The 14,874-nt window shown below is 41.4% G+C and overlaps 1 protein-coding gene and 1 non-coding gene across 2 annotated transcripts; both read left to right on the top strand.

Annotated features, from left to right (window-relative positions):
* The first annotated feature begins 2,858 nt into the window (after positions 1-2,858).
* On the top strand, positions 2,859-2,931 carry TRNAS-AGA (transfer RNA serine (anticodon AGA)). Its single transcript has one exon. It is a non-coding gene; the product is annotated as a tRNA-Ser (tRNA).
* A 463-nt stretch (positions 2,932-3,394) lies between these two features.
* LOC149423978 (uncharacterized) lies at positions 3,395-14,747 on the top strand. Its single transcript, XM_089631886.1, has 5 exons — positions 3,395-3,852; positions 11,936-12,059; positions 12,595-12,750; positions 12,900-14,108; positions 14,215-14,747. The coding sequence occupies exons 1-5, from the start codon at positions 3,733-3,735 to the stop codon at positions 14,556-14,558; spliced, it is 1,953 nt and encodes a 650-aa protein (XP_089488012.1). The 5' UTR covers positions 3,395-3,732; the 3' UTR covers positions 14,559-14,747.
* The last annotated feature ends 127 nt before the right edge of the window (positions 14,748-14,874 follow it).

Below are 14,874 nucleotides of genomic sequence, written 5' to 3'. Positions count from 1 at the left end.
GTGAATAATTAAGTCTTTTTCAGTTTTGAATATCGATTCTTTTGTATTACCTATGTATGTCTTCGTGAGTATGCAGGATGGCCTTTTGTATTTGCAAGGAAATGCCTTAATTAATTCTTTTTAAATATAATCCAGTGACACAATGTGCTTCTTTATTAATATTCTAACACATCTTGTTGTATTGAGACTATGGATTGCGAGACATTTTTATGAATTTAGGTTTTTGCAATTGGCATGCATTATGAACATTATGAAAGAGGTGCAAGGCTACCTGTCCATGGCTATAAATAACCAAGAACACACAAATTTGGAACAAGAAATATTATTTTGTAAGGTATTCTCGGAATTCTCTCCCCTTTTTCTGCAGCATTCTCTCTCCTATTCCTGCAGCATACTCTCCCCTATTTCAGCCGCATTCTCTCCCCTATTCCTGCCGCAATCTCTCCCTTATTAATGCAGCGTTCTCTCCCCTATTCATATTTTAAATCAATTAAATATTCTGGCCCGCAATAATAAATACTCTCAAGAATTTAATAACTAAACTTAACACAATCAACCATTTACCATTTATAAATTGTCATTTAAGGGAGTTACCCCCTTACTAATAAAGGAGTTTTAGACACCTGAGAAACGACAATTTATTTATTTTGAAAGGTGGTTTATCAGTTTTGTTAAATTTAAAACACGTTTATCAGTACGTGGGTTACCCCCTGTTATTTTTTTAATGTTTTAAATTTTACACCCCTGAGAAACGACAATAATTTATGTAGGTATAGCTCTTTTATGTTGCATTTTAAAACAAAATACTTGCACTTGTAGACTGGACAGTGTTATTAAATGTATATCCGATTGCTACGTATGTATTTAAAAATAAGACGTATTTGTAAAAAGCATTAACTTTGTGGCTCGTCATAATTTACAATAAAAAACACATAAATTTGTTGCTAACCAATTTTATTTTATTTACACTCTACCGGGTTCGGAAGAACCAAAGATATTAGTCTAATATCTTTGGGAAGAACCCTTCCTTAATCAGGAGATTATTAAAAACAGAGTTTTTAAAAAAAAAACTAATTAAAATTAAACGTTTATTAATATCAACAACTATAACATTTTACTTCGGAAGGTTCTTCCGAGGCCGGTAGAGCGTAAATAAAATTAAAGTGGTCAATAAAAAGTTTATGTATTTTTTTATTGTAAAATAAAGATGGGAGATAAAAATGCAGACGTTCAGTATTTTCTTTGTCATATTGAACATAAATATATAATAAAATTCGAAACAAAATAATTGACTCGTTCACGGGTTCACGCCATCTCTTTGATTGTTGGTCGCATTCAGCTTGTTCGCTGTCAGCTACATGTAGGTACGGGAAAATCATTTTAAAGAGCGTATATTTTAATATATCTGTGCACCCGATAGTATACGAAATATTTGACCGATAGAAGTTGGTTCGAAATAGACCCCTTTTACCCCTCAGAAGTCCTACATACACCACTGAACAACACAAGCAAGAATCTCTAATGATTCTACTGAATACTGTATCTCGGTACCATAGAATAAAGAATAACACAACAAGTGCCTTGTGGGCGTGTTTCGTGATCCAAATATTTGCCTAATCGAGGCATAAAATTCTAATACAAAAGTGTGTTTACGAAATTTAAATGAGATGGAGATCTACAATGTCAAGTGAGATGGAGCGCTGGACTATTGGGATAAATGTTTCCATTCAAATTTGAATTTGCACTTCTAATTTTAATATTTATTCTGTGGTCAGCAATCTAAAGCACTGTGATCTGGGTGCATAGGTATTGTTACTCAAACAGATGAATTGCTTGCATACAGCACGTTTCAAATTTGTTATTCTACTTTAGTAAAGAAAATTCCAGAGAAATTCGGAAAATAAAGAAAAAAAATCGCTGCTTTCAGTTTTTTTTCGAATTAATGAATAAATAAAAATAACTGCTCCCAACGATCTGGAGCCAGTGAGACTATGGCATGCCCAATTGGGGTTTGTTATGAGGCTGAAGGTAGTGGAGATGGAAGAGGATGAGAGTGGAGTAGAACCTGGCTGTTCAGATCTGGTCACCAAACACAGCTAAAGCCATTCCAAGTAACGTTTCGATTCTGAATGGTTGATTTTCATCAGGGCGATACGGAAAGTGTCCAGCACTCTGGAACTTGTGCAAATATACGATATATTATTTTTTTATTAATAAATTGTGAAATATGTTCCAGTAAATAAAGAGAGAATATAACGCAATAAATACACGTGTACAGCCATTTATCTTTGTGTTGAAACCGGGACCTCCGTATTCGTATCACACACTTACGCTGGTTTATCTCTTCGGTGAGAATAAATGAACTCAAATGAATTTAGCAGTCTATACCTACATGGAGTCGCACTTCATATTGAACACCAATGTACCTACGTAGATTGATTTATGTAGATAACAAATCATGCGAAAGTTGAATGTGCCGAGGTTCAATCTAATTTAACTATTATCATCATCGGCAGTCATTCGTCTGCTTGGCAAAGGCTACCTGAATCGTATTCGTAATTCAATCCAGTCTTTTTTAAACTACATGTAGGTAGGTACAGCAAAATATTCACGCACAATGCTGGGTTCTACGTGTGTACCTAGATTAAAGTTTTAATAACTAATAACTAATATCTAATATTTTTTAATGATAAACTAATGTTTATAAGACAAGGTTTTATGCATAGCACAAAGAATAATAAATTATTATAAGCAATAATTTGACGCATGTAATAAAATAAAGTTGGTTTTTTACAGGTGGAAAAAATATAATAAGCAGTAATTGTTGATTGAAGTACCTACTAGTACTTATTGATATAGCCGACGTGGCTCAGTGGTCCAGAGCGTCTGACCAGACATCAGAAGGCGCGGGTTCAATTCCCGTCGGCGGCATTTATTTTTACTCAGTAAATATTTTCAATTTGTATTGATATTACAGGCGACTAATTATTGGTTATAATAATTTATTAACTAATATCTAATTAAGAAAAACATTAAGTCAAAACTGAAGAGTTAAAATAATTATCAAAACAATGAGCAATCAAGTGACTCAATAAAAGTAGTATGTATGTATTAATAATAGATCATTGAGAAATAAATAGCATGACTAAAGGCAGATAAAATAGACAAAATATTTGAAACCTTACAAGTGAACACAATGTGTTATGTTTGGCCTGCCAAAGGTGCTAATTCATCATTTTATCAACAGATTTAATTTACCTACAGTTCAAGTTTACCCGCACGTTCTCGTCACCGCATTGCTTTGTGATAAGATACGTAATCATTATCAGTCACCTTACTAAACCGAGATAAAAAATATATTTTCCCCATTACCGACGGTTTTTTGATGAAGAAACACGACAAACGTAGCCCTATAGTTTCTTGTGACCAAGGAAAATACTCGAGTGAAAGTGACTGCGAAACAAGTGTTTTCAAATGTTCTTTCGTGAGGCTTTACTTAAATATACCTTTTTGATATTTGAGAGGCTATTCGATGTGTGAAATGCTCGGATTGATTTGATTTTAAAATTAAACTTTTGAGACCGTACACAAAGGTCTTGTGGTCATATATCGAACAGTTTGCTGTGTTGTTTTAATGGAAAATGAAAAATTAATTATTGGACATTTTCGCAGTGATGTTCAAAACAATTGGAATATTCTTTTCGATTATTCAATGACCAAGCGCCTTTTGTCATGATGGATAACGAAATCTTCCGGACCACTTTGTCGGACAGAAAATTCGCATCTTTCTATAATATCGACGAAGGCGAAAAGAAAAGATATGGAGTTCTGTTTGCAACTTTCTTCAGTAATGTAAGTCTTCGACCACGCCTAATCTAATGTGCGATTTCCTTATGCAACTGTATCCCCGTTTCAAATATTGATAGATAAGTGGGTTCTTTCCTAATACTTGTTGATGATGATATTGCATGACACATGACACCTTGAGATAAGGTTTATTTGATGGCCACAAGCGCAACGAATTCACAAATTTACACTTCCTTTACCGTCACCTTCTCACTCTTGCGAACACTACTCTCGTATCGTTTGTTTCATATATCTAGCACCTACCTAATTTCCTATAGCTATCTACTACAATTGTCGACCAACAATTATATTATAATAAACAAATACCAATTCTGAAATTAGTCCCAGGCTCTAAAAATGTGTATATGCAACATGATGTTGTACCTACTGGCAGCTATCAACAAATGTGTATATGCAACATGATGTTGTACCTACTGGCAGCAATAAACAAATTTGTATATGCAACATGATGTTGTACGTACTGGTAGCTATCAATAAATTGTATATGTTATTCTATCGTAAATATTTTTGTTAGGTTCACAGGTACGTTATATCGCAAGAATGTCAATATTTTACAGTTGGATTATTTAATCAGTTGGTACCAACCCAATATCTTTATTATATTAAAATATGCGTCAATTATTTCGGGCTGTGTAATGTGGCCTCAATGCAATAAGAAAGTTGTATTGGTAGTTTTATGCCAATGCCATTGCAAGAGTGTAGATTTTATTAGATCGCATATCATCGTTTTCATTTTGTAGGTAGAGCTTACCTACAATAAACAAACTACTCTTCGGAAATGTTAAGCCTGTCTTTGCGTAAATGCGTGATATAAATAAATGAATGACAACTGCATCACACAGTGAATTGATTACCAGGTATACTGTTTCCTGTAAGAACCAGCACTGAAATCTAAACAACGCTATTCTAAAACAATATACTTCGCATTCATATTATATACAACACACAGGAAATAATAACACGAATTCTAGAAACACTAGCCCTCAGAGTCAAAACTAAATTAAAAAAGCAACTAGGTAAAATTCCACTACATCTACAACAAAATTCCACTCTCTTTCAAAACTCATACTCACTAATATTATAACAATTAAATCTCAAATACAATGCTGGATACAAATCATAGAGAGCTCAGAAATAGATAACATACTGACTGAAACCAATCTAAAAAAACACCATGTCACAATCCTCAGCACGGGAGATCCCAATGAGGATATCATTATCTCTATTTGTTACAAAAACTGAAATAATAAAATAATAAATAATATTTTATAAAACAGATAGGTACCTACCTACAGTAGCACTGCATATATAATAATATGTAACCGAAATCCTCAGCACGGGAGATGCCAATGAGGATATAATTATCTTTATTTGTTACAAAAAGGAATAAAACACTTATTATTATTATTTACAAAGATAATACTATTTATTTTATTTCGATAAACAAACTGCTTTTACAAGAGGGCACAAACAAACATAAATAGCACGGTAAACCAACAATGAACCCCAGAAAAGAATTATATCGTTTCGATATATTAATTATTTTCGATATAGTATAAAATTAACATATTTATTTTGACATCCTTACGGCGGTTTATCATTTAAAAATATGACAGTCAGTAAAAAAATATGTATTTGGACGCTTAATTAGTTTTTTGACTTTTATTAAATAGGCACTGCCACACGTACACTTCGGAGCGACGGTACCACGCGTCGATCTAGGGCGCCGCTCAGAAATAGGTTCTGCCACACGTACACTTCGGAGCGACGGTACCACGCGCCGCTTTAGGGCGCCGCGCAGAAATAGGCTCTGCCACACGTACACTTCGGAGCGACGGTACCACGCGCCGCTCTAGGGCGCCGCTCAGAAATAGGTTCTGCCACACGTACACTTCGGAGCGACGGTACCACGCGCCGCTTTAGGGCGCCGCGCAGAAATAGGCTCTGCCACACGTACACTTCGGAGCGACGGTACCACGCGCCGCTCTAGGGCGCCGCTCAGAAATAGGTTCTGCCACAGGTACACTTCGGAGCGACGGTACCACGCGCCGCTCTAGGGCGCCGCTCAGAAATAGGTTCTGCCACAGGTACACTTCGGAGCGACGGTACCACGCGCCGCTTTAGGGCGCCGCGCAGAAATAGGCTCTGCCACACGTACACTTCGGAGCGACGGTACCACGCGCCGCTCTAGGGCGCCGCTCAGAAATAGGTTCTGCCACAGGTACACTTCGGAGCGACGGTACCACGCGCCGCTCTAGGGCGCCGCTCAGAAATAGGTTCTGCCACAGGTACACTTCGGAGCGACGGTACCACGCGCCGCTCTAGGGCGCCGCTCAGAAATAGGTTCTGCCACAGGTACACTTCGGAGCGACGGTACCACGCGCCGCTCTAGGGCGCCGCTCAGAAATAGGTTCTGCCACAGGTACACTTCGGAGCGACATTACCACGCGCCGCTCTAGGGCGCCGCTCAGAAATAGGTTCTGCCACAGGTACACTTCGGAGCGACATTACCACGCGCCGCTCTAGGGCGCCGCTCAGAAATAGGTTCTGCCACAGGTACACTTCGGAGCGACGGTACCACGGGCCGCTCTAGGGCGCCGCGCAGAAATAGGTTCTGCCACAGGTACACTTCGGAGCGACGGTACCACGCGCCGCTCTAGGGCGCCGCTCAGAAATAGGTTCTGCCACAGGTACACTTCGGAGCGACATTACCACGCGCCGCTCTAGGGCGCCGCTCAGAAATAGGTTCTGCCACAGGTACACTTCGGAGCGACGGTACCACGCGCCGCTCTAGGGCGCCGCTCAGAAATAGGTTCTGCCACAGGTACACTTCGGAGCGACATTACCACGCGCCGCTCTAGGGCGCCGCTCAGAAATAGGTTCTGCCACAGGTACACTTCGGAGCGACGGTACCACGGGCCGCTCTAGGGCGCCGCGCAGAAATAGGTTCTGCCACAGGTACACTTCGGAGCGACATTACCACGCGCCGCTCTAGGGCGCCGCTCAGAAATAGGTTCTGCCACAGGTACACTTCGGAGCGACGGTACCACGGGCCGCTTTAGGGCGCCGCGCAGAAATAGGTTCTGCCACAGGTACACTTCGGAGCGACGGTACCACGCGCCGCTCTAGGGCGCCGCTCAGAAATAGGTTCTGCCACAGGTACACTTCGGAGCGACATTACCACGCGCCGCTCTAGGGCGCCGCTCAGAAATAGGTTCTGCCACAGGTACACTTCGGAGCGACGGTACCACGGGCCGCTTTAGGGCGCCGCTCAGAAATAGGTTCTGCCACAGGTACACTTCGGAGCGACGGTACCACGCGCCGCTCTAGGGCGCCGCTCAGAAATAGGTTCTGCCACAGGTACACTTCGGAGCGACATTACCACGCGCCGCTCTAGGGCGCCGCTCAGAAATAGGTTCTGCCACAGGTACACTTCGGAGCGACATTACCACGCGCCGCTCTAGGGCGCCGCTCAGAAATAGGTTCTGCCACAGGTACACTTCGGAGCGACGGTACCACGGGCCGCTCTAGGGCGCCGCGCAGAAATAGGTTCTGCCACAGGTACACTTCGGAGCGACATTACCACGCGCCGCTCTAGGGCGCCGCTCAGAAATAGGTTCTGCCACAGGTACACTTCGGAGCGACATTACCACGCGCCGCTCTAGGGCGCCGCTCAGAAATAGGTTCTGCCACAGGTACACTTCGGAGCGACGGTACCACGGGCCGCTCTAGGGCGCCGCGCAGAAATAGGTTCTGCCACAGGTACACTTCGGAGCGACATTACCACGCGCCGCTCTAGGGCGCCGCTCAGAAATAGGTTCTGCCACAGGTACACTTCGGAGCGACGGTACCACGGGCCGCTCTAGGGCGCCGCGCAGAAATAGGTTCTGCCACAGGTACACTTCGGAGCGACATTACCACGCGCCGCTCTAGGGCGCCGCTCAGAAATAGGTTCTGCCACAGGTACACTTCGGAGCGACGGTACCACGGGCCGCTTTAGGGCGCCGCGCAGAAATAGGTTCTGCCACAGGTACACTTCGGAGCGACGGTACCACGCGCCGCTCTAGGGCGCCGCTCAGAAATAGGTTCTGCCACAGGTACACTTCGGAGCGACATTACCACGCGCCGCTCTAGGGCGCCGCTCAGAAATAGGTTCTGCCACAGGTACACTTCGGAGCGACGGTACCACGGGCCGCTTTAGGGCGCCGCTCAGAAATAGGTTCTGCCACAGGTACACTTCGGAGCGACGGTACCACGCGCCGCTCTAGGGCGCCGCTCAGAAATAGGTTCTGCCACAGGTACACTTCGGAGCGACATTACCACGCGCCGCTCTAGGGCGCCGCTCAGAAATAGGTTCTGCCACAGGTACACTTCGGAGCGACATTACCACGCGCCGCTCTAGGGCGCCGCTCAGAAATAGGTTCTGCCACAGGTACACTTCGGAGCGACATTACCACGCGCCGCTCTAGGGCGCCGCTCAGAAATAGGTTCTGCCACAGGTACACTTCGGAGCGACATTACCACGCGCCGCTCTAGGGCGCCGCTCAGAAATAGGTTCTGCCACAGGTACACTTCGGAGCGACGGTACCACGGGCCGCTCTAGGGCGCCGCGCAGAAATAGGTTCTGCCACAGGTACACTTCGGAGCGACATTACCACGCGCCGCTCTAGGGCGCCGCTCAGAAATAGGTTCTGCCACAGGTACACTTCGGAGCGACGGTACCACGGGCCGCTTTAGGGCGCCGCGCAGAAATAGGTTCTGCCACAGGTACACTTCGGAGCGACGGTACCACGCGCCGCTCTAGGGCGCCGCTCAGAAATAGGTTCTGCCACAGGTACACTTCGGAGCGACATTACCACGCGCCGCTCTAGGGCGCCGCTCAGAAATAGGTTCTGCCACAGGTACACTTCGGAGCGACGGTACCACGGGCCGCTTTAGGGCGCCGCTCAGAAATAGGTTCTGCCACAGGTACACTTCGGAGCGACGGTACCACGCGCCGCTCTAGGGCGCCGCTCAGAAATAGGTTCTGCCACAGGTACACTTCGGAGCGACATTACCACGCGCCGCTCTAGGGCGCCGCTCAGAAATAGGTTCTGCCACAGGTACACTTCGGAGCGACATTACCACGCGCCGCTCTAGGGCGCCGCTCAGAAATAGGTTCTGCCACAGGTACACTTCGGAGCGACATTACCACGCGCCGCTCTAGGGCGCCGCTCAGAAATAGGTTCTGCCACAGGTACACTTCGGAGCGACATTACCACGCGCCGCTCTAGGGCGCCGCTCAGAAATAGGTTCTGCCACAGGTACACTTCGGAGCGACGGTACCACGGGCCGCTCTAGGGCGCCGCGCAGAAATAGGCTCTGCCACACGTACACTTCGGAGCGACGGTACCACGCGCCGCTCCAAAATCTCACAATGGTCTGCTGACCGTTACCTTACTTTCGGACTTTACTTTTGTGTTCCGTTGCTTTTATATCAAAGTCAAGTTGTAAAATCACTGCAACAGTAAATATGTGTACGAGGACGCCGAGGAAGACTTTATCTCTGCACTGGAACGTTATACGGAATCGAATAAAAGTCCATATAATGTAGTTTTTTTTAATATTACAATGCGGTATACAGTATCGAATGATAGAAGTCGGGGACGCCCGAGGAAGACATAGCACGATCAAGTGAAACAAAAACTTATGAAAAGTAAACATTATGAATTCTTTAAAATAGTATTATAGTCCAGTCAGTGGGGAGTTTTACCTTGCAAAAGGTTAGGTAGTAGCGATTTTGATATATGTTGTTAAGATTGGGACTCTAAGGAAAAAAAAAAGTTTTCGACCTTGGGAGGGTCGAGCTCGACCCGCCATCTTGGATTGAAGGTGCCAAAATTTGTTTTTTTCAAAATAATTGTGAAGTGGTCGTTTTTACAACCAATTTGTTGATGGCAAACTTAAAGACAACTATATAACCTACATTTTTTGTAGGAAGTATTTTTTTGTAAGTCTAATAGGTAACGAGTTACAGCGGTTGAAAGAAGAAAATTTTGACAAAAAATTGTAAAACTCCAGTTTTCTTGATAAATTTTGTATTATGGTATTTTTTTGTAAGTCTAATAGGTAACGAGTTACAGTGGCGGAAATGTGAATATGTTTCTAAAAAATGATGAAATTCCCAACTTTGTAATTTTTTCGGGTTATTCATTACATAATTATAATAATTTTGTAAACTCATTTCCACACCACCATGAGGTAGAGAACATGGCGCATTTTTTTTATTGTGGTATCTCCAGTAGGTCTACTCCACAGATATACCAGCGATGGTAGATTTCGAAATTATGTTACATTACTATGAATTATGTTACTATAAATTATGTTACTTAATAACAGTCTTCGTCACCAATGTCATCATCTAACTCATTGCCTGTGATACTGAGATTCTGGGCTTTCATTGACAAAATCTCTTCTTCTTCGTCCTCGACATCGATGTGAACCTCTAGCGAATTTCAGCATGTTTGACCATTACAGCACCCACATACAATAGAACACTTCAATCCAGCTTTCTTGCAGCTACATGCAACGCCGCATCCTTTTTTACAATTGCATGAAATAAATTTTAATAAAGTCTCGGGTCCTGGTTTCTTTGTCATTCTTACTAGAACAAGCCCGTTGGTGTCACGTTTCCAGCCCCAGTTTCTGGATTTTTTTGGATTCCATACCATTTTTCGACTTGATGGTACGTTCTAAATGCATGGTACCGTGCAGCGTCGTTTGTTGGTGGCAAAGAGGCAATATTGAATTTGCTTTTTGTTGTCGACTTTGCGAAACGTTTGTAGCGGACTTCTTCCAAGGTTTCCTTATCCATGTCACCCCTGTACAAAGCAACAAGAAAGCGTGTTCTTGCAACTGCTATGTCTTCTGGTGTTGCATCATGTTGTTTAAAGATTCCTATCATGGCATTGAGTCTTGTGTCGTTTTGCACAAGCGAACAAAATTTTGTTTTTCCTTGGTTGAAGAAGGACGATGTTGTATCGCAGCCGCTAAAGGCATGAAGAAACAGAATATTCTCAGCCGCCTCTTTGTATTTCACACTATTCGCGGAACAGTCTTTCAAAAGTTTTGCCTCTCCCGGGTTTGCGAAGATATATACTACTTTTGGGTGGTGCTAATGCTGTCAGCAGAACTAGGAGATCAACGTCTTCGCCAATAATGAAAACAGCGTCATATGATGAACACAAGGAAATCGCAGTATTGACAATCAACTCATCAGCATCTTCTTCAGCCTGCTTAACTGTAAAATCATCCTGTATAAATTGCTTTGTAAGCATCGAAATCAGACGGACTTTGTTATTTTCATTGGCTAAAAATCGTTCTTGTGAAACTTGAACTGGCATTGTTTCATCGAAAAGAACATCTGCAGACATGAGCATCCAGGCAACGTCCTGTAACCAGGACTCAATCAGTGTTGCCATGTCAGCTGTAGACTAGGATCCCACTATAACAAATCAACGTCATCGAGTACACGGATGATGCTATATAAGTATATTGTAACGTAGAAATATGTTAAAATGATATTGTGTAATATGTTCGTACAAAATTTATCAAGAAAACTGGAGTTTTACAATTTTTTGTCAAAATTTTCTTCTTTCAACCGCTGTAACTCGTTACCTATTAGACTTACAAAAAAAAACTCTCTACAAAAAATGTAGGTAATTTAGTTGTATTTAAGTTTGCTTTCAACAATTTGCTTGTAAAATCAACCACTTCATAATTATTTGAAAAAAACCAAATTTTGGCACCTTCAATCCAAGATGGCGGATCGAGCTCGACCCCCCCAAGGTCGAAAACTTTTTTTTTTCTTTAGAGTCCCAATCTTAACAACATATGTGAAAATCGCTACTACCTAACCTTTTGCAAGGTGGAGCCCTTTTTTATCCCCCACTGACTGGACTATTACTTCCACGTTGAAAATAAATATTCGGGTTCATACACTAGAATTTCCAACCTCAGAGCATTACTCCAAACCATTTGAATCATCACTCCAGCTAGTTTGATATAAATGAGTCAAATGTATTTTCAGTTGGTCCTAAGTGGTGTTCTCCTGTCCTATGGCATCATCGTGTCCATCAGATTAACTTCTGGAGTGGAGATCCATGAGCTTCTATTGGCTCCTGGCATTTTCTGCATTTCGAGAAGTCTAGCAGGTAAAAAATACAATACAAATTCGTTATTATGGAACATTTATCACAAAAACCCTGGTTGTTTGAAGCAGCAAAAACTCTAACTTCTGAGGTCTGGCGTCTCTGGAATTTCTGGAATTCATTGTGAGCTATTTAGCTTTGAAATATGCATTTCATGTTTAAACAAAGAGAAAACATCATCTATCGTTGATTATTTATCTTTCAATTATTAGAAAGCAGATTTCGGAAGTAGAGTAGACTATCGAAACCGTTCAAAATGAGCGATCAATTGTCTAATTCAACTTAAATATGCTGACTAATATCTGGAAATTATCATTGGATATTGGATCGCAATCACAAATCTTATAATTACAAATTATCTAGATTTATTCAATTATACAGTGAGCCATAAATAATTCAAAGGGATGATTGGTGTGGTTTCGTGACTCACAATGACCATAGTCAAAACGTTTTTCTAAAAATCCCTCATCAATTCGATAACATGCCTACTTGTTATTACTAGGTGCATTTATTTATTCAATTTACTAAAAATTTTAAGATCCCTGGTTCAGAGATGCTGCGGACTCTTGGAAAAACGGAATAACCAGCAGAACTCTGGCATTTTGTGGAGTATTCATCTGTTGTCTGGGAGTAGCCGCTAGCACGGTGGGTGGACCGCAGATTTTGCATGCTGTTAGCTTTGGTTTGCTTGGAGGTTCGTACAAATAATCGATTTCCTTTATAATTTTTTAACAGAAACCTTTTTAATAAGATATTATATACCTACATCAAGGTAGTTTTTCAGAATAATATTTTATCCATGTTCAGCCACACCATTTAAAAAAAATGTTTTTAATTTTTCAGGAATTGGTAGCAGCCTCGTTCTATCGCAAATAGATTTTGTCATCACCGATCTCTTTCAAGTTAATATCAATCGAGTGCGACTTTTAGGACAGTATGGACAAGCTTTGGGGCAATGTACAATGCCATACCTGGCTATGGTACTGTTCCATTTTTATGGACATTCCATGGGATACTTGCTTCTCAGTTGCAGTGTGTTACAATTACTTCCGGTAATTCTTTTCCTCAAAACTGCAACAATACAACAACCAAAAGCAGTGTTGCAACAAAGATCTTACGTGAGAGCTTACTCTCTCTTTGAGGATGACATGTCAGTGGCTAGCGGGCTGAATGACGTCCAACTGGTTGATTTAACAAAAAAATCGTGGAAAAGTCCTTCTGATGAAAACCTTGCAGAGCAAACAGAAGAATTTGAAGAAGATCCTGATGTAGAAGAATATGAAAATGTAACTGAAACCGCTGCGACCGAAAACAAAACAAAAAACCTGTACGGTGTTGATATTCTTCCTCAAATACTTGAAGAGAGCGAGAACAGTGATACAGACGGAGAAGAAAATGAATCCAGTGATTCTCATAAATCTGGAACAGTAAAAATTAGAGATAAGAAAAAAGTCAACGACGACATTAAGCGACTTAGCATAATAAGTGATAAGCTGGACGAAATTATTATAAAATCTGAAATGCCCGAACCTAGTGAACCAAAAATGAGTGACGGCGTTTCTAATCTTAGTAAAATGGGTGATGGTAAAAGTGAATATTCTATTGTAAGAAGAACGAGTAATTCCATGGATTGGCTGAATGACACTTCTCACCTGGAGTATTCGAGGAATACCTTGTCAGGCTTTAGATGTTGCTGTTCATGCTATAGCTGTTACAGAACAAAACGAAAATTTAGAAACGCTTTCGATTACTTGAATGAAATATTTATCAGGCCATTGAAACTCGCCATAAAGACTATTCAATTTTATCCTGCGCTTCTATTAAAAGTCTGCTCAATATTTATTCCTTGCTGCTTATCCTCGCTGATCGCTCTCTTGGCCAATGATGTAAAGCCAATATTAAGTACAGCCGAATTGGGATTTGTTCTTTCGGTTCATGGAATCGCTTGGCTAGCCTTTTTAATACTGTTTCCGTGGATGACTGCTATTCCCAAATCCAAATATAAATACATTGCAGCTTTTGGATGTTTTGCATCAGCCTTTGGATCTTTTGGTAATTAATTTATATTTTATCAATTAGATGGTCATTTATATTGCTTTTTTATATTGTTCATGACAGTGTTATAAAATGAAACTTTTGCTCTTTTTATATTTTACAGTTATAATGGACTCAAATGTATTTGAATTCATCTCCCTTGGGTCAGCTTTCACAGGTGTTGGATATGGTGCAATTCTAGCTTCATGTGAAGAGACTATGAGAAATTGCATCGGCCTTAGGAAATGGTCAAAGTTGAGAGGGAGTTTGGACTGCCTCGCGGGATTTATTATAGCTGGTTTAGTTGCATGGATGAGCTATTTGCTCACAACTGAAAACGGACTCTCCCCTTGTTTTGGTGTTTTAATTGTGTTACTCTCCCTTTCCGGACTTATTTGGGTAGTTATACCTCTTGTCGTTGTTATAAGAAAGCATCACAATGTTCAACATTTGTGGCCAGAGGCGTAATGTTTAAAATAAAATAGTTATTTAGTGTAAATAATATTTTATCGCATTTATTTTAACTCGTGTTACTAGGTTTTAAGTTGTAAGTTATATTAAAAATAAAAATTTGATAATTTTTCTATTTACCATCTTTTATTTGTAAATAAAATGATAGCAAATCATTCTGCTCCAAACTGAAACGAGTATAATATCAAAAGTCCCTACATAGAAACCAAAATTATTAGGTTAGGAACCGTTCCCACTTTTGGCACAGAATACGAGAATACATCACCGAAGATGGTAGCACTGTGAGTGGTTTATTTGTGGTAGCACTGTTAGT

This window comes from Hesperophylax consimilis, chromosome 5 (genome assembly GCF_061612785.1).
Source record: "Hesperophylax consimilis isolate HC1 chromosome 5, BYU_Hcon_1.0, whole genome shotgun sequence".
NCBI lineage: Eukaryota > Metazoa > Arthropoda > Insecta > Trichoptera > Limnephilidae > Hesperophylax > Hesperophylax consimilis.
This window is presented reverse-complemented; position numbering and strand designations above follow the sequence as displayed.

Bases quoted from the DNA above. Each gene is read 5' to 3' on its own strand.
- LOC149423978 (XM_089631886.1), top strand. From the start codon at position 3,733: ATGATGGATAACGAAATCTTCCGGACCACTTTGTCGGACAGAAAATTC. The intron at 12,751-12,899 runs GTTCGTACAAAT...TTAATTTTTCAG, and splicing joins TAGCTTTGGTTTGCTTGGAG to GAATTGGTAGCAGCCTCGTT. The intron at 14,109-14,214 runs GTAATTAATTTA...TATATTTTACAG, and splicing joins ATCAGCCTTTGGATCTTTTG to TTATAATGGACTCAAATGTA.